Source organism: Sorghum bicolor, chromosome 3 (assembly GCF_000003195.3).
Source record: "Sorghum bicolor cultivar BTx623 chromosome 3, Sorghum_bicolor_NCBIv3, whole genome shotgun sequence".
Classification (NCBI taxonomy): Eukaryota; Viridiplantae; Streptophyta; class Magnoliopsida; order Poales; family Poaceae; genus Sorghum; species Sorghum bicolor.
Window position 1 is genome coordinate 50,644,593 of NC_012872.2, and position 22,875 is coordinate 50,667,467.

The window sequence follows — 22,875 nt, forward strand, 5'->3', positions numbered from 1 at the left end:
CATCAAACAAATAAAGAAAAGGATCCAAATGCAACCACCACCCAGACTTAGGGTTTTATCCGACAAAATTCCACGAGTTTTGGTGTTTGTCTATTTCTGTAGGGGGTTATCAGGAAATATGGAGGAAAGACCCACATGTTGGGTTTACATAGAGATATTAATGTGCCACGCAATTTTCCTCAACCTAGAAGAGTCAAGAAGCCACAGGAACGAACGGGAGTCCGAGCGGGCCCAGGGGTAGGGCGCCTGCCCTCCCCCCTAGGGCGCCTGCCCTGCTATAGGGACCAATCAGGCCTCGCCTCGCGGATTATGCTCCACCGACCTAAAGGATTAAGGAAAACCGTGCGATTAAGGTCGGTTTGATCCGACAGCCCACGTTCATTTGGAGGGGCTATATAAGCAGGCCCCCTGGCCCCTGGAGGAGGGCAATCCCATTATTCATTAGCATATTTTCCAGAGAGGATTCAAAGAGAGAGGTCCCTCTAGGGTTCCAACATCATAGGGCTTAGCATCCAATGTGAGATTAGAATTAGTTCTTCTAGATTGAGAGAGATAGAGTGGAGGTGTAGATCAGAGGAAACCCGGCCTGTCGGTGTCTAATCTGAGGTTGTACCTGCGGGATCAAGTCTCCTAACCCGAGGCTTGCTCCTAGGATTCTTCAGTATTTCGACTTCTAAATTCTAGTAAGTTCTTTGTTCTTATTGTTTTTTGGTTTATGAGTTTACTTTAATCTCTTTCAGTAGAGTTTAGAGTAATCATTGCTAGCGTAAACGTGGTGTTTGGGCTAGGGTACTCATAGATATCCCCTGTCTAGCCGGACCGTGGTAGTAGCGAGGAACGTGACATTTTCGTAGCTACCTTTGTTGCCCACAATCCCGTTAGCAGGATCGGTAGGGTTTATAGGTACGGGTCGAACATCCTTTATGGTGTCTAGATTCTGTAAGCCTCCCCAATAGAACAGTAGATCATCCTTACCAAGGTTAGAACGAGAGTGCGGTTGTAGTCTTCTCTATACATCGCTCACATCAAATCACATTGTTTGTAGCCTAAAGGGTAGTAGCAATAGATTTGGTTAGTCAGATGCACGCTTTCTCCCAGTGGTAAAAATATAAATACGATACTCTGGATAACCTCCCGAGTGAAGTGCTCACCGATATCCATGCGCTTGCGGATCATTTTCTGATGGCATTAACAAATATCAACAGCCATGCAGCAAATTGAGCCGACCCTATGTATGAAGAGCTTCCACCCCTCTTCAAGGTAAAATCACTAATTGAATTGTTCTTTGTGATGTTCTTACTTGTGTGGTGATGACTATTATGCTTCGTCGCCTAGCTAGTGATTCTATTAAACTGCCTATTGAAAGATCATATTTGTGAATTTGATTTTTTTAATTCTCTGTACCATTCATAGTTGTAGAGAAATCAGTCATATATTCATAGATGTACCACTGATATTGTAATTTTAAAGATTAATATTTTGAGTATATATACATATATTAGTTATATAAGATATCAGTCATGCGATCCATATATTTTTAGTACAAAAGTGTAGTTGTCCCACAGTCATGCGATCCATATGTTTTAGTACAAAAGTTTAGTTGTGTCGTAGCAACGAACCGGCGGCCAAGACTTTTACTTACGTGTCATTATAAAAGTTGATAATCACCCACAAACTATTAAAAAAGTTGAGTTCTCTTACGTGCCACTGCTCTAAACTCTTTTGCCTTTCATGCCATTTTCATCAAATTTGGCTCTAACGGTGTCAAACCGCGAGTGTGAAAAGTCAAAATACCCTCAAGGCCAAATATATAATTAATTTTTTTGAGCATAATGACCTCAAATAAAAAACTCAGAATACAAAGTTGTAGATCTCGACAATATGTATAGGTTTTGTATAAAAATTATCTTCATCGAATTTCATAAAAAATGATTTGATATGATTAATATATCTTAGAAAAAAAATGTTTTTATACAAAATTAAATAAAAATAATTTTTATATATAAATATTGTAGATCTCGATGAGATCTAAGACTTTCTATTTTTGAGTTTTTTCATTTGAGATCATTAAGATACTAATAAAAAAATTAATTAGACATTTAAATATAAGGGTATTTTCGACTTATCATACTTACAGTTTAACAATGTTAAAGTCAAATTTGACGAAAGTGGCATAGAGAGCAAAAGAGTTCGGAACAATGACATCTATAAAAGTTTAACTTTTTTAGGGGGTGTTTGGGACTGCTCTACAAATCCTGTTCCACAAACTCCACCACGGAACAGCTCCACGCAAAACTGGAGTTTGTGGAATACCTCTTTAGATGTTCTCACAACTCCACCATTTTTTTTCGAATTGAGTGCGTGAAGCTAAAACCGTTTGACTAGCCAAGGGGTTCACGGCGCAATGGCAAAGGTCATTGGTTGGGGGGCTCCCACCCAGGGTTCAAATCCTGGGTGTGGCACTTTATTCTAGATTTATTCCAGGATTTTCCGGCACTATGCATTAAGTGGTAGGCGACGTGCCCGTCGACAGCGAGACGCCTGTGGTGACTTCGTGAACTTCAAGATTTGCCGACTCAGTCATTCGAAGCGAGGCGCCTGTGGTGACTTCGTGAACTTAAAGATTTGCCGACTCAGTCATTCGAAGGTGCTCATAGAGGTAGGGTTTGCGTACGTGTGTTCATAGGGGTGAGTGTGCGTGTGTGTTGAATGTCTGCGTTGTATTGTGTAATCTAAAAAACCGTTTGACTAAAAAATATGGAGCTGGAAAACTAACACCCCCTTAATAACTAACTTTTATAACAACCTACGTGTAAAAGTCTTCTTTTCTTTTTTTCCTAAAGAATCCGCCGGCAGAGAAACAACTTTGCATCGCCATTTTTCCCAAAAAAAAAAAAAACTTTGCATCGCCATTTCAGGAAGAAATGACGCAGGCCTTTCCCAGTCAAGCCGAGGAGCGTGCGCAACGAAAACCCAAATCGAGTTCCCTTCCCAGGAGTCTCCTGTCTCCCTGAGAAGAAGGGGGAAGACAGCTTGTGCTTCGACAAGCGCCAGCCCTAGCGCAGCCCCCCGGCGCCGGCGACGGCGATGAGCCTTGGAGCCGAGGTAATCGAGCTCTCCAGCGACGAAGAGGAGGAGCCCGTGCCCAGCACCACCGCCCTAGCTCGCCACGCCCCCTCCTCTCCTCCCGACGTCAAGCCGCACCTGTTCGCCGACGTCGATGTGAAGCCACTGCTGCTCCCGCCGCCGCTCCACCCCCCGGGCTACGGCGCGCTCGTGCCCGTGAAGACCGAGGAGCCCGTGCCCGTGCCCGTGGCCACCGTCTCGCCGCCGCCCAGAGCGCTCCCGCCGCCGCGCCTCTGCCGCCAGTTCTGGAAGTCCGGCGACTATGTCGTCGCGCGCCGCAACCCCGACGCCGACGTCCCCGGTAGGCTATCGGTCGGAGAAATCTCGGCCCCGATTTCTGCTGTCTCTTCGCTTTCCTTTGATTTTCTCGGTGGGGCTGGTGATCAGGCTGAGTGAGATTTGCGATTTGGTGGTGCGTGCAGGTGGGCGGAACCGGTTGCGGATAAACCCCAAGTTCCTGCACTCGAATGCGACTTCCCATAAGTGGGCCTTTGGCGGTATGGGACTATCCCCTCATTGTCTCGGGTTGTAGGATTGGCATTTGGCTACATTACTACGCCGAGCAACTGGATTTTAGATTGTTTTGGCTTCATTAGCATGAATAAGATAATCAACATAATTGTGCCCCTGTCCTGTACTGCTAACTGTGTCTCTTTTAAACTGTGATCTGTCTATTGATGTCAACTTGTAGTTTGGAGTATTGTATGTTCCCTTAAGAAAGTTGAGCTCTCACTTCTTGAAATGAAGCACTGACTTCAGTAACACAAAAAAGGACATTAGGTGTTCTTCAATAATGCTACATGACTAATAAAATGGAACTTTGTATTTACCATATAAACACCCATTTGTTTTTACAATGATTATGCTTGAAAATTAGGCACCAAGTGGTGCACTCCTTTCACATCTTCATAAGTAGAGAGTTAAACCATCGCACGCCTATGAAAAAACATTAGCATTTTCACAACCTGGCTTATTATCTTGGTTTCTACAATTTTCAGCTGTATAATTCTGTTTGGACAAATCAGCCATATATATAGTTTGAAACCTGTCGCATGCTTTTATATTTTAATTGCTCCGATTTGCATTATTTGTCACTATATGTATACTGATTTGTTCAATGTTGTTTTCCCTCATTTTCCTGCAGCCATTGCCGAGCTCCTTGACAATGCAATCGATGAGGTAATCATTAAGGATTTTTTTTGACATGTACAGAAAGAAAATAAGACAACATGAAGCTAAGTATGTTTATTTTTATACATCTTTTCTCTCAGGTGAACAATGGGGCAACATTTGTCCGTGTTAATAAATTTAAAAACCCACGGGATGGGAACCCCTCATTGTTGGTTCAAGGTTGCCATATTTATAATGTTAATCTGTTTATTTTCATATGGACTGTTATCTGGATTCTGGATTGTAACCTTGTGGTGTTTCACATTGATAAGATGATGGAGGGGGGATGGATCCTGAGGCACTTAGACGTTGCATGAGCTTTGGATTTTCGGATAAGCAGTCTGATGCTTTCATTGGGCAATGTATGGTCTTTTCCTTGTAGTTCCTTGTGAATTAGTTGTCTTGAACCCTGACCATTGAATTTATATTGCTTCTTGGTCAGATGGCAATGGTTTCAAGACTAGTACGATGCGGCTTGGAGCAGATGTGATAGTTTTTACACAAAACCAAAATAACTGGTACTTATCCTTTGCATTCATCCTTGGTACTTTTCTTTTTTGACATCGAATTACAAACAAGCATTCTGTGATGCTACCTTTATCTTTTCTAACATAGGGGCTCTCAGTAAACTTGACTAACATTTATCCTTTTTCAAGAGTACATACTAAAGTTCTAAGGAATAGAAGTGAAACAAGGACAGATGTTGGTCGAGAGCAGTTTGAAGTGGGCATAAAGGATTTTGTTTCCTTTTTCTCATTCCTACTAGGTAGCGTGCCCGTGCGTTGCTACGGGATAGCTAATATTTTTATATTTAAAATATATAGATCGCATGATAAGGTAACAATATCGTAAAAATTAAATACTAACATTAAAAAGTGATATTTAATCTAAAAACAAAGTTTGTGAAATCCATACAGTCACGAAGGGCGCAACGGCTACTGTCGCCCGGAAACCAGAGGCGGATGCATGTGGGGCTGAGCAGGTCTTACGGCCCAACTGACAGCTCCTCGACACCAAAAGGCGCACCTCCTCCTGTTCCCATCCGCGTCGGTGTTGCAGCGTCCGACGGACTGACTTCCAACTCTGTCACAAGTCTACAGCTAATATGAAAAAAATATAAAGTATTAGGTTAAATTTGAATGGAGGGCACATAAATTAATATTTTAGATGCGAATTGTGAAAATATCTAAAATATCTCAACCTTCTTAAAGTACTCTACAAGGATGCTCATCAAACATCAACATAAAGGTCACCTTAAAACATATAGTGAAATATAAAATTAGGGTGCTAAACAAAGCAAGGCCAGCAAGAATACCTGTTGCAAACTATAATTTGTTGCAGTCCCAATCCTCAATCCATCGGCAAACAGCACAACCTTTAGTTGTCCATTTAGTACAATCAGGACTGTAAGCATTAGCTACAGACATCAAAGCAAATATTTACATAAGGTCATGTTGCAACTGCCAGCTACACAACAAACACAAACTCAAGCATAAATGTACCTTGCAATTGTAGCCGTTTTTCTTTCTTAATGCCTTGGTTAGAAGACTTTAATGTCCCACAAGGAATATCATGCAGCTGCAGGTAAGTTTAAGTGATCATGTATCAGTTGGTCTTGGTGTTTGATTGAAAAAAAGCTTCACCAAGATCAAAGGGCTTATCAAATTAATGAGTGGCTCCCCCATGCTCTTTTGTCTAATACTTATCTTCCAATTCTTTGTCCTTAAGCCAGTATGCTTCTCCCACTCATTCAAACTCATCATCCTTTCCTTGCAAGCCTTACATTGATATAGTACCCTGCCAGCAATAACTCAACCCAAATCAGCTTACAAATAGTAGCATGTAGAATCATTGTAACACGTAGACTGCTAGTATTTCTCGGATGCACAGGAAAATTGTGCATCAATATATTAAAGTTGGTTGGGTGTTTCTGGTCTACACAGTCAACATTACAATGCCCTCCACCCACAAAATAATCCTTAAGAATGAGTATTGCAATAACAAAATCACATAACACAAAATGTGAGCCTACTCTCACAACACATTGAATAATGTTCTATTTTTTGTAAATATAATTGAGCAAAAATAAGACAGTAAAATAATGTAGGGTAATGGCAAATCCTATGATAGTAAAAATAAGACAGCTGTCTTTTCCAAATCCTATGACACAATGCCAAGTTAACAAAAGGTATTTATTAAATAGTTGCATATAAGCAATAAGGACATCAAAATGTCATCATACAATAGTAAGGAAATAACCTCCACGTTGTTGCATGTCAGGTCACATTCAATGTGAACCCAAATCTGGCACTCATCATAACAAACCCGAGATAAAGTGTCTTTCAAGCCAATACCCAGAATATTCAAGGATATACAACCAAAGCATGTATTCTTCTAAGCTCTTACCCAGTTTCCACCATCTGTGTGGTGCTAAATTTTCTTGCATATGACATAGTATTATTTCAACTGCAATAACTACAAAGTAATGCTTATAGACATGAGTCATCGAAAGGAAGAAAGGATGTGTAAAGAATACCAGAGATGAAGTATCTCACAACTCAAAAGGTTAGCCACAAACCTTTTCGTAGTGCCTACAGTCTACCGAGCACCTGCTGCACCCCTTGCTTCCTTTTTTTGAAACCTTGGTTGGTAGACGATTATCACAACTATCACAAGATAGTGCCAATTTTCCAACAACCTGCAATTCAGCGAATTAAATTGAGACCCGCTCAAAAGATGTATCAAGGGAAGTAGCTCCACACTGAACTTGTACAATTTCACCATATCACTCTTGCTCGTTATTTGAATCCGCCTCTTCCTAAAAGCTATTAGGATCAGACTGCTTATTTACAGACTTCCGCAGTGAGCGCACCCCATCGATTTTGAGATAAAAAATCACGTTCAGTAAGAAAAGCTACTTCAATTGCTGCACAGAATTTGCTTAGTCTGAGCTTATACAGAGGTTGCCTTTGAAAGCTGACAGAACAAAGGAGCATTACATAGAGACCAAATTAGAAACACAATGTTTTCCAGAATTTGACAATTGAGCATTTGTCTACATAGCCTAAGCAAAAGAACCAAACGGCCCCCCAAATCAATATCACTGCTCCGCACTAACTGCACATGAAACTGAGCATTCGTATGCATTCAACTCCACCATGTGATCAATTTTTTTAACAAACGGAATTGCATTTGAGACTCATCGATCACCCAATACCATTACAAGATCAGCACCAATTTAGCAGCTAAAGCAAACATCAAAGCATCAAATACACAGAATGAATAAAAATAATTTAAACCAGAGTGCAGGAGTGCTTACAATCTAGTTCCTGATTTTGGTGAGTCGCTGGGCAAGTGCATGGATGCAGTACGCGACATCCGCCCGTGGCCACGCAATGGATGTCGCTGCCACAATCTCTACAACACTGGCACCAACAAACCATCAGACAACAAACTCGAACTGAGAAATACTGGAGAGACCACAACACTCGACGGCCGGCTAGACAAATGCTCAATCTTGAATTTTGAAACGTATAAGAAGGGAGAGGGAGCCAGGAGATGAACACATATGCCAATGTGGCAGCGCATCAATGGGAGGGCGGCCAAGGCATCGATCTGACTGACGACGACATCAATCCGATCACCACAATGCCACGAGTTCGACATCAATCCATTGTGTCTGGCTCCACCCCATCCTTCTCCATTTTCTCCCACACCCTGATGCAGCCATCCATATACCCCCTCCGCACCATTGTCTTTACAGCTCAGTGTACACAAAGACATCAGGCCAACACACCTCATTCTGCATCCTTCCAATCATTTTTAGAAGCCTATCAGTCATCCCTGCATGTGCTAGTGCACGAACCACGATGCCAAACATCACTTGGATATACTGCACGCCACCCTCCGACATTTCATCGAACAGCTTGAGCACGTCCTCGACGTGGCCCGCAGCAGCCAGCGCGCCAAGGACGCGGTTGCACGTGTGGACCTGCGGCTGGACGTCGAACTCGTGGTGGAAGCGGTGGAGCGCGTGGAGAGCGCGGAGGGGCGACGTGCGGCGGTGTGGACGCAGCGGGCACGTGCGTTGAGTGCGGCCACCGGCGAGTGCAGGTAGCGGGCGCGTGTGGTGCGAGCAGGCGCATGCGGAGGCGTTGGGAGGGAGGAGGAGGCGCGAACGGGCGCGGGCCGTGGCGGCGGGCAGCGGCGGCAGGCGAGGGTCGCGGCGGCACAACCACCTGGGAGCGGGCGCATGCGGAGGCGTTAGGCGAGGAGGAGGCGCGAGCGGGCGTGCGCGTTGGGCGCGGCCACCTGCGAGCGTGGGCAGCGGCCGCGTGCGGCGGCGTTGAGCGAGAAGAGGAGGCGCACGCGGCCACCTAGGAGCGGGCGCGTGGGGCGGAGCGTGCACGCCACCCTCCGACATTTCATCGAACAGCTTGAGCACGTCCTCGACGTGGCCCGCAGCAGCCAGCGCGCCAAGGACGTGGTTGCACGCGTGGACCTGCGGCTGGACGTCGAACTCGTGGTGGAAGCGGTGGAGCGCGTGGAGAGCGCGGAGGGGCGACGTGCGGCGGTGTGGACGCAGCGGGCACGTGCGTTGAGCGCGGCCACCGGCGAGGGCAGGTAGCGGGCGCGTGTGGTGCGAGCAGGCGCATGCGGAGGCGTTGGGAGGGAGGAGGAGGCGCGAACGGGCGCGGGCCGTGGCGGCGGGCAGCGGCGGCAGGCGAGGGTCGCGGCGGCACAACCACCTGGGAGCGGGCGCATGCGGAGGCGTTAGGCGAGGAGGAGGCGCAAGCGGGCGCGTGCGTTGGGCGCGGCCACCTGCGAGCGTGGGCAGCGGCCGCGTGCGGCGGCGTTGGGCGAGAGAGGAGGCGCGCGCGGCCACCTAGGAGCGGGCGCGTGGGGCGGAGCGAGCAGGTAGGGGATGGCGAGTGCATGTGGCGGCGTGAGCAAGGAGGGGATCGCAAGGATCGCGGGACGAAATTTCTGTTTCCTAATACGAGTCTTGGTCGCACGGTGCGAGTAGGCAGGACGCACCAAAAGTTGTCCACACTTTAGTCTTTTTAGTTGTAGGAGATTTGAGTAGAAATGTTTCAGTTATAACCCTGATTTCTTGTGAAATGATGGCATACATTGTTTTTCAGTTTTTGCGTACATGGGAACAAGTATCACTAGAGTCTAATATGGTAGCAATGTGTTCCATACGTTATTTACTGCGTGTTGCTTGTCAGACATGGTCATGCGGAGTTCCATTAATACTACTACATTCCTGTTGGTCTGTTATATCATTTAAAATTGGATGACATCGCTTGATTTCTCTTTAGCTCTACTAAAATGTCTCCACCTAGCTCATATGTCTACTGAAATAAAAGATTTCTGTTTCCTGTAGGGTGCCAACTAGAAGTATCGGCCTTCTTTCTTACACATTTTTGATGGAAACAGGTTGCGATGATGTGTTGGTGCCAACGGTGAGTTTGACACTTTCTTCTCTGTCTGACTGCAATTTTCATTTGAGTTTTAGTTTCATCTATCATATTCTGAGTTTTGACCTTGTGTTTGTCTTGCTGTCTTGCAGGTAGACTATCAGTATGATCCCACAACAACTTCTTATGTTCAGATGTTGCGTCATGATCAGAAGCTATTCTCTTCTAATTTGGCAATCCTTCTCAAATGGTCCCCTTTTGCTAGTGAAGCTGAGTTGCTTAAACAAGTACGCGATAGAGATGAATTTATCTTCGAGATATTTATTGCTAACTTTTGAATAGTTCTGATAATCTTGGAAAAGATGAGCTAGAGAAAAGTTATGGAAAATTGGGAGATGTGGAAAATTAACCACTAGGCAGTAGCCCTAACCAAGGAGATGATTTAAAATATTATGATACCCAAATAGTTTGCCATTTCTCAAAGTTTTACTTTATTTTTTGGTAGCATTCTGGGACTGTGTTGAGGCCAGTTACATAATGCTTGATACACATCATTATTGGTTATTGGCAACTGAAAACATTTGAATTTTAAGTTTGCAAAAGTCATGGGATTATGTGCTTTTGGCAAATACTAATGGATGCATCAATAGGTTCTTTCTTTCTAATTTACCCGAGCAATTTTCCTAGGTCATATAATTCTTTAGGAGACAATTCCCTTGTAGAGTATGTGCCCCCTATAATTTAGTGGGTGTTCAGGGCCAATTTACCATCATAGTTAGGAACTTAATGTTCATGTTCACTTCTGATTCAGTTTGATGATATGGGAGATCATGGAACAAAGATAATTGTATTCAACCTTTGGTTCAATGATGATGGGGATATGGAGCTTGATTTCAACTCTGACAAAAAGGTTAGTAATGTTCACCTCTGATTTCCTTGGATAAAAGTGCATGGAATCAGCTATCCACATGCCTGAACTATGAACAAGGCTTTAGAGCTCCTAACAATATTACTATTGTTGATGCCTTTTTATATAAGTCTTCTTCTTTTTTTTTTCTTATCGGTGGAACAATGTTTGGTTTCGTTCTATCATTTCTAGCCTGCCTCAACTTGCATAGAATTAAAAGGCTTTGCTGTTGTTGTGATGTTGGCCTCTGATAGAGCTATAGTGGTTGCTGCGAAATGACCTTTTTTTTTCGGTTGTCGTCTCCATATCTGTTCAAATATATTGTTTGAGCGTTTCTTCCAAATTTTTGTTCAACTTTTTTTGCTTGAACATGCAGGAGAACTGCATATCTTTGTGTTAATAGAGAGTGAAATACAAAAAAACCCTACTTTGTCCCGCTCAGGAGAACAAAGTGGGTTACAACTGAGTTTTAGAGAAGTGTATGGAAAGACAGAACAAAAACAAGTTTTTTAAACTAGCCCTTCAACCTGACGTAGACCAAGAGCCTGGAGTAGGGCTCTAACAAATTCCCAAAGTTTTGGGTCCTCCATGAGCACCCTCAAAGACACAAGTTTCTTTGTCTCCATAAGGTTCAAGCTTCTAAAATTCTCTGTGAAGCATCAATCTGTTTGGTGGCCTTCCTCCACCAGTCCTCATTCTGTCTAGGAACCACATGACCAAGACCAATAGGAGTTAACACTGAATGCCAAAACTTTCGAGCAAAGACACAAGAAGTATATGTGCTGGACCGTTTCATCTTACTGATCACACAACACAGTTATCAGGGTGTGGAAGGCCTCTTCTTGCTAATCTATCCGCAGCCCCAACATTTATTTTTAATGGCAAGACAAATGAACACTTTGCATATAGAAGGGGCCCAAGATTTCCAGACTCACTACCATGGTAATCGAATCATAGAACAAGGGCTGTAAGCCGATTTGATAGAAAAGGAGTCGTTTGCCTCATGTTTCCATAAATGTTGATCCTGATCCATGGATAATTGAACCTCTCCTACCACCATCGGAACAAGATCCACCAAGGCCTGCCCATGTAGCCAACGATCAGACAAAAACAGACTCTTTTTCACCATTTCCAACCAGAGAGATTACTGAAATGGCAAATATGGCTCTCACATGAGGCTGAATTGGAATGTCCAAACCCATCCAAGGTCGGGTGACACTGGTTTTCCTCAACCATAACCATATCATGTGCAAGGTCCAACCCATAATATTTAGATTCAAAATCCCCTAGGCCACCAAAATCAATTGGTCTATTTACTTTCTCCCAAGCCCCAAGGCACCAGGCACGCCAAGCAGTACCCACCATTAACTTTTTCTTCCATAGGAAAGCTCTCCTAATTGTATCTGTGGCCTTGATCACCCATTTAGGTACATTCATGGTGACTAACAGATATATAGAGATAACCGAGGGAACAAATCGAAACATAGTAGTTCTTGTAGCAAGATTCATGAGACATGCTTTACAACCAGGGATGCGGTCTACAATCTTTCCAATCCAGGGTATTTGTAGGAGGAATAGAATTAGTGGAATTGCCGATTGTATTGCTAAGCCTCGTGGCGGATAATATAGGAGTATATTGCTTAGGGGGCAAGAAACCTCCCTTAGACATAAGACAAGTCAGGATTACACGATCCTTTTTTTTATTTTAATCTACCATATCTAGAGATATTCCAATAACATTCCCCCGCTGCCATAGCGGGAGTGGCGGAGAGTGATACTGGAGAAGAAGCTAAAGGTTGTAAGCCGCTGAGTTGACATCTCTCCACAGTCATAACAGTTGATGCGCCATGGATGCTGTGGCTAGAGTTGAAATCGACGAGGGGCTCATGCAAGGTGGTGGTCCTTTGTGCCGATGTCGAGGTAGCCAAGCGTGAGGGTAGAGTAGCCATGGTTGAGGATCCTGTGCTGGAGATAGCCTTGGTCAATGTAGCAGTGGAGATAGCTGATGTCCAGGCAGTGGAGACATGTTGCTAGACCCGGCAACATGTCGGTGATGAAAGCATGTAGCGGTGTTGCCAATATCAGACATACTTGGGAGAGGGCCCCAACCATTTGTCAGCATCTGAGGGACCAGCAGAGAAGGCCTTGACGACGGTTGTGGAACGGTTAGATAAGGGTTGGAGAAAACTCTCCTCACTGGCCTTGACAAATAACTCATTAAGCACATCCATAACCAATATGAAAAGGTGGTTATTACAAACATAACGCAGTACCTTGGCTTCTATGGCCAAGCATAACTCATGTGATAGTGGCTAGTGACAAAATTTATTTTCTTAGGGACTCCATCTTCTAGTTTTCGGAGAAAGGAAACTACAGAATAACTTTCAGTTTGCTGGAAGAGTACATTGGTTTAGAAGGAAAGTAAATCTGACTTGAACTAGAAAATTAACTAAAATATAACTTAGCAAAAATGATGGCGCTTCTCCTTCATATAGGTCGCTGATTTTGGTCCCCCCAACCCTTGACCGTCTAAGGTAGATGAGATGTCTGTATAGATGTTGGAATGCTCATTGGTATATCCTCAGCCTGATGGAATTGGACCAAAAAGTGCAGAAATCCTGTTGATATGCTGGAAGTGAGCCATCAAAGTAGAAATCTTTCTCATATCGTGGAGTCATGAAATGGTGATTCTGAGGAACTGGCATGATTTAATGCATGCTGCTTAAGAAGTATTATGTCAGTTGTGTTTGATACAGTAATATGTGCAGCTCTCATTAAATGCTAGCTAATGGAAGTGTCTGTTAATCCTACACCCTATATGTTTTATTCTTTTATTGGTCTTGCCTTACAAATGTTTTTGGGGAATTGTTATATAACCATATCAACCATGGCCTGTACATTTGTCACTGAACAGTTGATCTATGCCTACTATCTTAGGATATCCTCATTACTGGGGCCCACAAGATGGTGAAAACAAATAATCCAGAGAAGATTGCTGCTCAGAAATACGTCTCAACTCGGCTTCGCTTTTCTCTTAGAGTTAAGTATTGATTCCCATTTACTCATATGACACTTTTTGTTTCTTTATTAAGCTAACATTATTATTCGTCTTGGATTCAAACAGGCATATGCATCTATCTTGTATCTTCATGTACCCGATACTTTCAGAATTATCCTGCGTGGACGTGATGTGGAGCCACATAATATAGTTAACGATTTGATGTATCGTGAGTGCGTGTTGTATAAACCACAACTTGCTGGACTTACAGAGGTACTTTATAAATCGCATTTGCAAAGCATGTTTCCATTTTTTTTATCATTTTGATTGCTGGAATAAACCCTTCCATTGACTCAAACTGTTTTCAATTACTGTCTCATCTGATGAAAGAGAAATGTTTGGCCATTTAGTTATTTAGAATTTAGAATGACCAATAGGGAAAAGAAATGGGAAAATCTACATGAAACAGTATTTCATCTGATAGAAATCTGGTTTCTCTAGTTCCTTGCCCCCAATTTTACCCATCAAGTGCAGCATACAACCTTTCTGTGAAATATAGTCCAGCCGGCCTTGGTGTTTGTTTTGTAGCATTTAGTATTTTGCATTGGTGATCTCGTGTATTCAAGAATTGCCAAATGGATCTTGACGAAGTGCTCTCATAATTGCCCCCTGTGTGTTCATGCCTGTCATACATATCTAGTGACATGCTAGTTTTTTTGTAGCTCATTTTTAGTTGTTAGGCAAATACTGATATTTTTAACCTATTTATACCTGACAACTTACCCTCTGGGTGAGGCTATATCCTTGAAAGTGGAAATTGATATGTCCTTGCTGATAGATCAGGCAGCCCTGAGTGTTTTTTTTTATTTCTACTCCAACAAATATTCTCTGATTCCTTTGACCATGCGGGTATAGCTTATGTTTCATTTTTTATTATACTATCAAATCAAAATTTTGATTTTCTTCTTTTAGAAAATCTCTCTGATTGGCCTCATGTTTTGCAGTCATCTGTAATCACAACCATTGGGTTTGTTAAAGGTGCACCAGACATAGATGTACAAGGGTTTAATGTATATCACAAAAATCGTTTAATATCGGTGAGAGCTCTACTTTGTATGCTACATGGTGCATGATGTTTCAATTCACTTTTCTTTCCTCTTGCTGTCTGTTGTCAGTTGGGATAAACAGAAACATTTGTGTGCTTGTCAAATCTTTATTTAATTTAGAAGCCTTTGTGTTTATGGCAAAATGTTGTTTTAATTTGAAAGAGTAGCATATAAGTCTTATAAATAGTTATTTCTGAGAAGTAGCATATAGCAGAGTAGCACACAGAATATTTTTTTCTTTCATTGTAGGCACTTGTACTTTGTGTTCCCCATCAGGTTAGCTAAGCTATCAACTTCTATAAAAAATTCCTTAGGATGCCATTAACTCGATAACCTAGTTTAGGTATGCGCGACATCATTTTCTAGAATGACATACTTGGTAAATTTAATATTACTTTCTGAAGGAGAATATAATTGGTGGAATATTTGATATATTGCATTGGGCCTCATGGGCTGATTATATAGGGTACATAGGACTAACACCTTATGTGGGTACACAATATGGTACTATTCCTATTTACTCTAACATCCCCCTGCAGTCACAACGGGAGCGCTACAGATGGTAAGATTAGAGAAGAAGCTGATAAGTAACATCCCCTGCAGTCATAACAGTCGATGTGTCGTGTATGCGTGGCTGGAGAAGAAGCCGATGAGTCCTCATGCAAGGCGGTAGTTCTTTGTGCCGATGTCGAGGTAGCCGAGCGTAAGAGCGCAGTAGTCGTTGTTGAAGAAGCCGTGCTGAAGATGGCCGAGGTCGACGTAGTTGTGGTTGGGTTGCGTGTCGATGGAGCTGCAGGCACACAAGGGGCGCCATGGTAATGATGGAGACGCGTCGAGGCAGTCGTCGTGGAGGGGGCGATGCCGAAGTCGACACAGTTAGGGTCGTCGTAGACGTATAAGAAAGGCAACGACACAATCGAGGCAGACAGGGTGGGAACGGGAGGGTCGATGGCGAAGTTGATGCAGTCAAGCCGCCTGAGCGCCGAGGCGCAGTTGGGTTTGCCAGATCTAGCAACGTGTCAGGGACGAAAGCACGCATCGGTGTTGCCAATACCGAGCGTACAAGGGAGGGGCCCCCAACCGTGTGGTTGTGCTGGACGAAGAAGAAGAAGCAATGCGGTAGAAGACGCGTCGGCGAGCAGGTCTCAACGACGACGCGGGTAGTGGCAGCTCGATGACAAAGACCCAATCAGCAGGACAAATACCTTGTGCAGACGGATGGCGCAGTAAGGATTGCGCAGCACACATAGATGATGGCGATGGAGATGCAACGGCGAAGCATACACATGAACAACGGTGCTGTGGCCCAATGAGGCGACACAACAGCAGCCCTGTTGCTCAGAGAAGATGCACGTGGTACTCGGAGACGATGCGATGAAGTCGATGCTGATGCTTAAGTAGAACGCGCGAGGTCGACGGACGGTTGGTGACTCAATCCCGATCAGTGATTGGGCAAACCAAAAAGATACAACAGCTGGAGATTGGGTGTACCTAGCAAGACGACACGACGGCGGCGGTGCGTCTCGATCGGGCGGCGGCGGGTCATGAACACGCGGGGTCGAAGGCGCTAACGCAGATCGACGAGGTGGAGATGGACAGATCCCGCCCGACAACAACGACACGCCAGATCTGGCTGCCTCCATGGCAGCGCAAGGTCGAGGCATGTGGCTGGCCCTGGCCACCACCATGGCGGCATGAGACGGAGCGAGATCCATCTGCCTCCATGCGATGAAGATTAGGTGTTGATGGCGATAGCCGGCGGCGAGCCCGGGGACGAGGCGGAGGTAGCGGCCTGGCGATGACGTAGGGGAGATCCCGATCTGTTGTGTGACGATGACGATGGCAGCCGGATCAATAGGACCGGGTGCCTAAACACGGGCGCTGCCCCCGGCGGAGATCGACCTCTCCCCAGGGGTGCGCAGTGCGGAAGCGGCGGCGGCTAGGGTTAGGATTTTAACCTAGGCGAATGATACCATGAAGAGAATATAATTGGTGGAATATTTGATATATTGCATTGGGCCTCATGGGCTGATTATATAGGGTACATAGGACTAACACCTTATGTGGCTACACAATATGGTACTATTCCTATTTACTCTAACACTTTCGCTTAGTGATATTGGTAATATGCAACATATCATTTTCCAGAATGTCAAACTTCTGTTTTTTTTTTCAGCCCTTCTGGAAAGTTGCAAACAACTCATACGGGAAAGGGCGAGGAGTTGTTGGTAAGAAATATTTGAATGAGTCATCCAAAAAGCAAGATATCTGTTAGAAATGATTTATATTTTCTTTTATCGATCTTTTCAGGCATTCTGGAGGCCAACTTTATTAAACCTACCCATGACAAGCAGGATTTTGAGAAGTCAGTCCTCTATCAAAGGCTTGAGATTCGCTTGAAAGAAATGACTTATGAATACTGGTAAAGCTTTTAGTTGATTGTTCTTTTAGACATCTGCAGTTTTGATGCCAGTTTTGTCATAGTCCCAATCTCTTATAACCCACAGTCGCACACAGATGCCTGTGCATAGCACAAGGCCAAGTCCATGCACACTTGAAATAACACAAGCACACACGTGCATGTGCACACAATTTGTACTGCAGATTTACGGCTCAGGATTAAGTGCTTTTCAGAGTAGTGTTACTTGAGAATTGCAGAGTTCATTATTCAGCATTTTTTGCCTGTAAGCTTTAAAGAGCAAGGTTAGGACCAAGGGGCTGATCTTGTCCTCTGGTACATTAGGACCTGTATAACTGTCTCCTTTTATGCCTTTGTTTTGGCATATATGTTAGACATTTCATATCTTCAGTTAAAAATGCAAAGAGCGTGTCTTAAAAAGTTAACATAGACATTGCTAAAGAAGGTGTATGTCTATGTATCTGTTTAGACATTAGATTTCATCACTTGTTTCGATCTGAAATTTGAGGAGACTCTGCAACCTATAAGCTGAATGATACTAATACTAAATTGATACTAACCACCTGTTAGCACCTTATAAATATAGATACTATGAGACTTCTTAATTATTGATCTGTTAGTTTTTGTCGTGCCATTCTTGTGCTCTTGTTTTGAAGAATGCCTTAATGTCATAAATGAATTCATGCCTGAACTAATTCTTTGTGCAGGGACCTTCATTGCCATCGTGTTGGTTATGACAATAAAAAATTACCTAAAGCAATCCGTGCTGTTAATCGCGCCAATCATATGAATGGTGGCAGTTCCCCAATAAGTGCCCCACCTCGGTTGCTTGCAGCTGATATTCCAACAAGCAGCTGTGGTATACCTAGATTATCAGCCTCTGCAGCAAGAGAAAAGATCAATAGTCTCGATTCTCTTTCCAAGAGCCGTGAGTAATCCACTCATTATATTCATTTTATAAAATGCCACTGTGCTTATTAATGTATCATTGTATTGACCCTTAGCAGCGATGGGATTGAAGAGGAAGTTTAATTCCTTCAGTGCTATGGCGGGCAGTGCTGATCAGGATGGGCTAGATCATATGGATAAAGTAGTAAGTATTTACACAACATTGGCAGAGGAAGAATAATGCTCACTCCATTCATTTTTGTTCCTTGTTTTACCTTGTCATGCTCTTTTTTGTTTGCCATTATTGGAATCCTTCAAAAGACATGGCAACATGTCCATAGCATATTTAGTGTTTACTATGCTTGCCAAGACTTAGTTCTTTTGTTTGTTGGTCACCAAGGGTGGTGTGGAGACAAATAGTTTTATGATAACAGTGTTAGTGTAGTGGACTGTGTGCTTTTCTTAATTCATGTGCACAAGTCAACCCAAAAAAAAGGAATAGCTAATATTTGCAGCCTCAATTCGTTCTGGTCACTATCAGCAAGAGTTAACTGGGCATCTAATTCTGTCTGGAGTCTACATTGTTAGGAGTATATCTGGTAGTTAGGGATATTGTGAACCCATATTGCCATGTGTATTCGGGAGACGTCTTGCCCCCCACGTCTTGTACTCTATTTACATCACACAAAGGCTCAATGGAATACATCCAATGGATTATACCAAATCCTTCCTGCTTTCATGGTATCCCGAGTTTAGGGTTTTGATCCTGATTCCTGAGCTGGGCCTTCCGCTGCCATCGCATCACCCCTGGGGAGATCGATCTCCACCAGAGGGCAATGCCCACCCTCTAGGAAGGTTTGGGCCGCGGATCTAATTGATCTGCTGGCCTAGCGTCGAGCAGCAACAGATCATCGGACATCGGGTCACCGCTGCCGTGGGCATCGATGGGTTGCCACACTCCTCTTCCCCATTGATCCTCTGTGCTTCCCCATCGAGTCGCTGTTGTCGGCAACTGTTGTTCCCTCCTAGCTGCGCCCATCCGCCTTCCCTCCCTCAATGGCATTGCTGCTGCCGCTGCCTTGAGCGTGAGCGTGTGCCTACAGAGGAGTCTTGGGGACATGGGGTGCTACTGTTTTTTTGCTGGGGGGGGGGGGGGGGGCGTCAGGTCACTGCACCATGGTGGCCAGTCATCACGGCATTGCGAGTGGACGCTGGACCGTCGCGGCACCCCCTAGGCTTGTGGCCACCATCTGATCTGTTGCTATATCTTGTTTGTCATGATCAAAGATTGAGATTGCATCGCCTGTCTACCGATCCCTCGATGTTTGTTTGTTGAATCTCTCAAGGACGAGGTTGTCGTTGCGTGTCTTTTCAAGCAGGAATGACACTGCTTGTGGTCAAGCCATCTTCACAGTCGTCACCTATCTAGGTTGGAGCCACCCATACTTCTGGTCCTCATCACGATGGCTCTGGATCTGAGTCAGAGCATATTGCTGCCACCTCTGGGAGTTTGTTGCTGACGGATAACGCATGAGCACTTGTTGATATGTCTGGGCAGCCCTGATCTACCTTCACCATCCGACCTTCTCTTTGTCCTCCTGCAGTTGTCGGCAGGAAGCTGGTTACTATGCGTACTCGTGTGCCTCTATTGATGCTTTAGACTTGCCTCCCTCCACAGCTTTGACCACGTCCACCTCAACCTCGGCTGCTTTGGTGACAAAAAGTGGTATCATCAGCATGAGCTAACTTGTCAGTTTCTACTTCAACCTCAGCTACTTTGCCTTTTTTTTTCATAGTCTGACCGTCTGCGATGCTCCCGCTACCACTGCGAGGGTGTGTTAGTATATTTGGTTGTTAGGGATATTGTAATCCCGTATTGCCATGTGTATCAAGGAGATGGCTTGCCGCCAAGTCTTGTACTCTATTTATATTGCCTGAGGGTTCAATGCAATACATCCAATGCTTTACACCAAATCCTTCCTGCTTTCGTACAATCCCGTGTTCACCAACAAGTAACAGCACAAGCAAAAAAGAGGGGGTCATTTTCTTTTCTGGTGCCCTCAGGCTATAAATGTGTGTTTCAGCATTTCTGTACAATATAGAAGCAAGTTTTTTCGATGATAGCACAATATGTTATATAAATATTTAAAGGCTTACTTCTAGGCTTCTATGACTAACTTTTTTGTTCTCGTTTGACAACATCAGGATGTTTCTCAACGGAAACGGTTTAATGAATACAAAACTTTGACCCTGGAGAATGACAAGTTGCGCAATGAGTAAGTGGTACCACAACTTTCCTTCTAGCGGTTGTAAAGTCGTTTTCTGAGGGACAAACTATGGAGGTCAAACAATTAAGAGCAAGTTTTTTTTTCTTGCGTGCAATTCAACTCTTACTGCTAATGAAGCTTATGAGGAATATGAATGCTTTTGCTGATAAGAGGGTAACCAATCACTTCTTTATATCTGAAGTGCTGACATGCTGGGCTTCCAGCTTCTTTTGGTAAGGTCACCATAATTCGTGAACAAATGAAAATCTCATGTAAGAACGAATTGATGTGACTTATTCAAAGTAATAATCATATCTTGCCCCTGTTTAGGACTTTAGACATTGTCAGCTGGTTACCTGCTAAATATAACACTTAATCACAACATGTCATGCAGTGGCGGAGCTGAGGAACTTTCACGACTAGGGCCAATACTATTAAGCATCAACGTTGGATCATATGCTAATGGATTAAAGTAATACTAGTATATAAATTTAGATGGAAAAACAAAGAAAAAACTCTAGTATTTTCCCCACGCCTAGGGCCATGGCCATATTGGCCCTAGACTTATATCCGCCACTGATGTCATGTGTGCCAGCTTTGCCCTTGTGGTGACCAGTTGTCCAATTTTGTTTTGTTTGTATGTTTGAATTTCAAAATACTTGCTATTATGTTAATGCGGTTTTCAGAGAAACTGTTTGAATAAAAATTGTAGAGCTGCAAATACTGGATGTCAATTTTGGTGTTAACAACTTCATTTATTTCTTTTCTTTTTCAGATGCTTACAATACGAGGAATCAGAGAAACAACTTGTCCTGAAGGTATATCTCTTCAGAAAGTAAACTAATGCATTTAACTTTTGTTTCACCTTTGCAAAACATAATGTTAGACATAATTGCCCCAATCAGTTGAAATTACTTAGTGGCCATCACTACTCAGACATGACAGTTTAGCAACTGTGGATTTGTTTCCATGTCTTGCCTTAAGAAAGTAGATTTTTAGCCTTGCGCAATGTTGGGCAGCTGAAGTGGTCAAAGAAAGTGGTACTAGTAGATGTTTTGCTTTGTGGGAAGTTAATTCTCCCTGCATTTGGGGTTGTGGAGGAAGTGCTCTTTTCACATCATCATATCAGCATAGATATAACTTTTCCGTACTATTTTCTTAAAATACATCTTTCTTACTATTTTTAGCAACTGACCGGGCTGGCTAGTTGTGTTTCTCACCATTACAGCCACAGGTTGTTGAAAGATTTAAATGGCTTGCTATGTGTTTATCACCATTACAGCCATGGCTTGTTGAAAGATTGAAATGGTGTGCTTGTAAGATAGTTTTGGATCTTGTTGGTTGTATTTAGACCCTGATTTGTGTCCCTCAGTCATATGTTCTCTCTAGATCTTGACATTGTAGTGAACTCAAACGTTTCCCTTACATGTTCTCGGGAGCTTTGGCATTTTAGAGGATTGATTTATAGGAGGAATAAAATATCATTCTCATGATTTTAGGAACAAAAGCTCCGATCTGAAATTGCCGAGGCAGAAAAGAAGTACCAGGAATTGTTAGTAGAGCTCAGATCACTGGACGTGAAGAAAGAGAAATAACGAACTCTCCACTTCATTGCCTGCTATACAATGGATTACTCTTGTTTCTTTGCTGACTTGTGAAGATGATGACTGGATTACTTCCCGAGACCTGCAGCTGTAGTTACGGAAGAACTGGTCCCTTGGACAAATGTTGTTATCTACTGATTACCATTCACTTGGTTCCGTTGGACAGCTGTAGGTGTGTAATTTCGTTTCACTAATCTTCCTAGGGTCCTGTGATGATGGAAAGTGAGCATGTATTTTTTTTTGTAAAAGTATGTAACTTTTATCCGAGTGTACAGCAGCGGTTTTCAATGTTAATGGCCCTCTGTTTCCAGCAACACTGCATCTCGGTCTCGTGTCAATAGAGGTGTATTTTGTTCCGGCACTCTGCAGTGGATAGAGTTAGAATTAGACTATATACATTGTGCAGTATGTCAAGTGACTTTTCGTACTCGTTACAGTCTTAAATTCGTTGTGCTGTATTATGTTATGTTATTATTTGAGACGAGGGGGTTAGTCAAGCCTTTGTTCACTCCGACAGTAGTACATTGTAACTGTACATGTGATGGACTGTATCAGCTATTTGGTTGCTGCATTAATTTCATTTTCATTTTCAAACCCCTTATTCTTTGACTCGTTCTAATTTCTAAGGCCTTTTAGTTTTGTCTAAACTCTATCTTGTCTAGTTTTGACCAAGTTCAGAGAAATATGTAAAGATGTATAACATTAAACATGATTTATTAGATACATCATAATGTATATATATTTGATGGGGCATTTATTTAACATTTTAGATGGTAATGTATTTTGTCAATAAATTTGATCAAAACGAAACGATCAAGGCATTGTGATGGACTTTGAAGCCTAACGACTGATTTGGAGATTTTGGAATCTCTCTCTCGATATTTATTTTATATACATATATATAAGATGCTGTATGCAAGTGTAAGAGATGCAAACGGTTAAAGACCATGGTGTGGGTTAAGCTGCT

At 43.3% G+C, this 22,875-nt stretch overlaps 1 protein-coding gene across 3 annotated transcripts; it reads left to right on the top strand.

Annotated features, from left to right (window-relative positions):
- On the top strand, positions 2,930-22,502 carry LOC8078586 (protein MICRORCHIDIA 6). 3 transcript variants are annotated; one of them, XM_021456536.1, is made up of 19 exons: positions 2,932-3,427; positions 3,549-3,623; positions 4,271-4,305; positions 4,398-4,476; positions 4,569-4,658; positions 4,739-4,814; positions 9,686-9,764; positions 9,872-10,006; positions 10,531-10,629; positions 13,564-13,665; positions 13,751-13,897; positions 14,629-14,721; positions 16,907-16,958; positions 17,041-17,152; positions 17,857-18,077; positions 18,154-18,242; positions 20,243-20,313; positions 21,080-21,122; positions 21,804-22,502. In XM_021456536.1, the coding sequence occupies exons 1-19, from the start codon at positions 3,088-3,090 to the stop codon at positions 21,897-21,899; spliced, it is 2,034 nt and encodes a 677-aa protein (XP_021312211.1). In that variant the 5' UTR covers positions 2,932-3,087; the 3' UTR covers positions 21,900-22,502. The 3 variants fall into 3 exon arrangements, with proteins under 3 accessions (XP_021312213.1, XP_021312211.1, XP_002455787.1); XM_002455742.2 differs by having other exon boundaries at positions 2,933-3,427; positions 18,157-18,242; XM_021456538.1 differs by lacking the exon at positions 14,629-14,721 and having other exon boundaries at positions 2,930-3,427.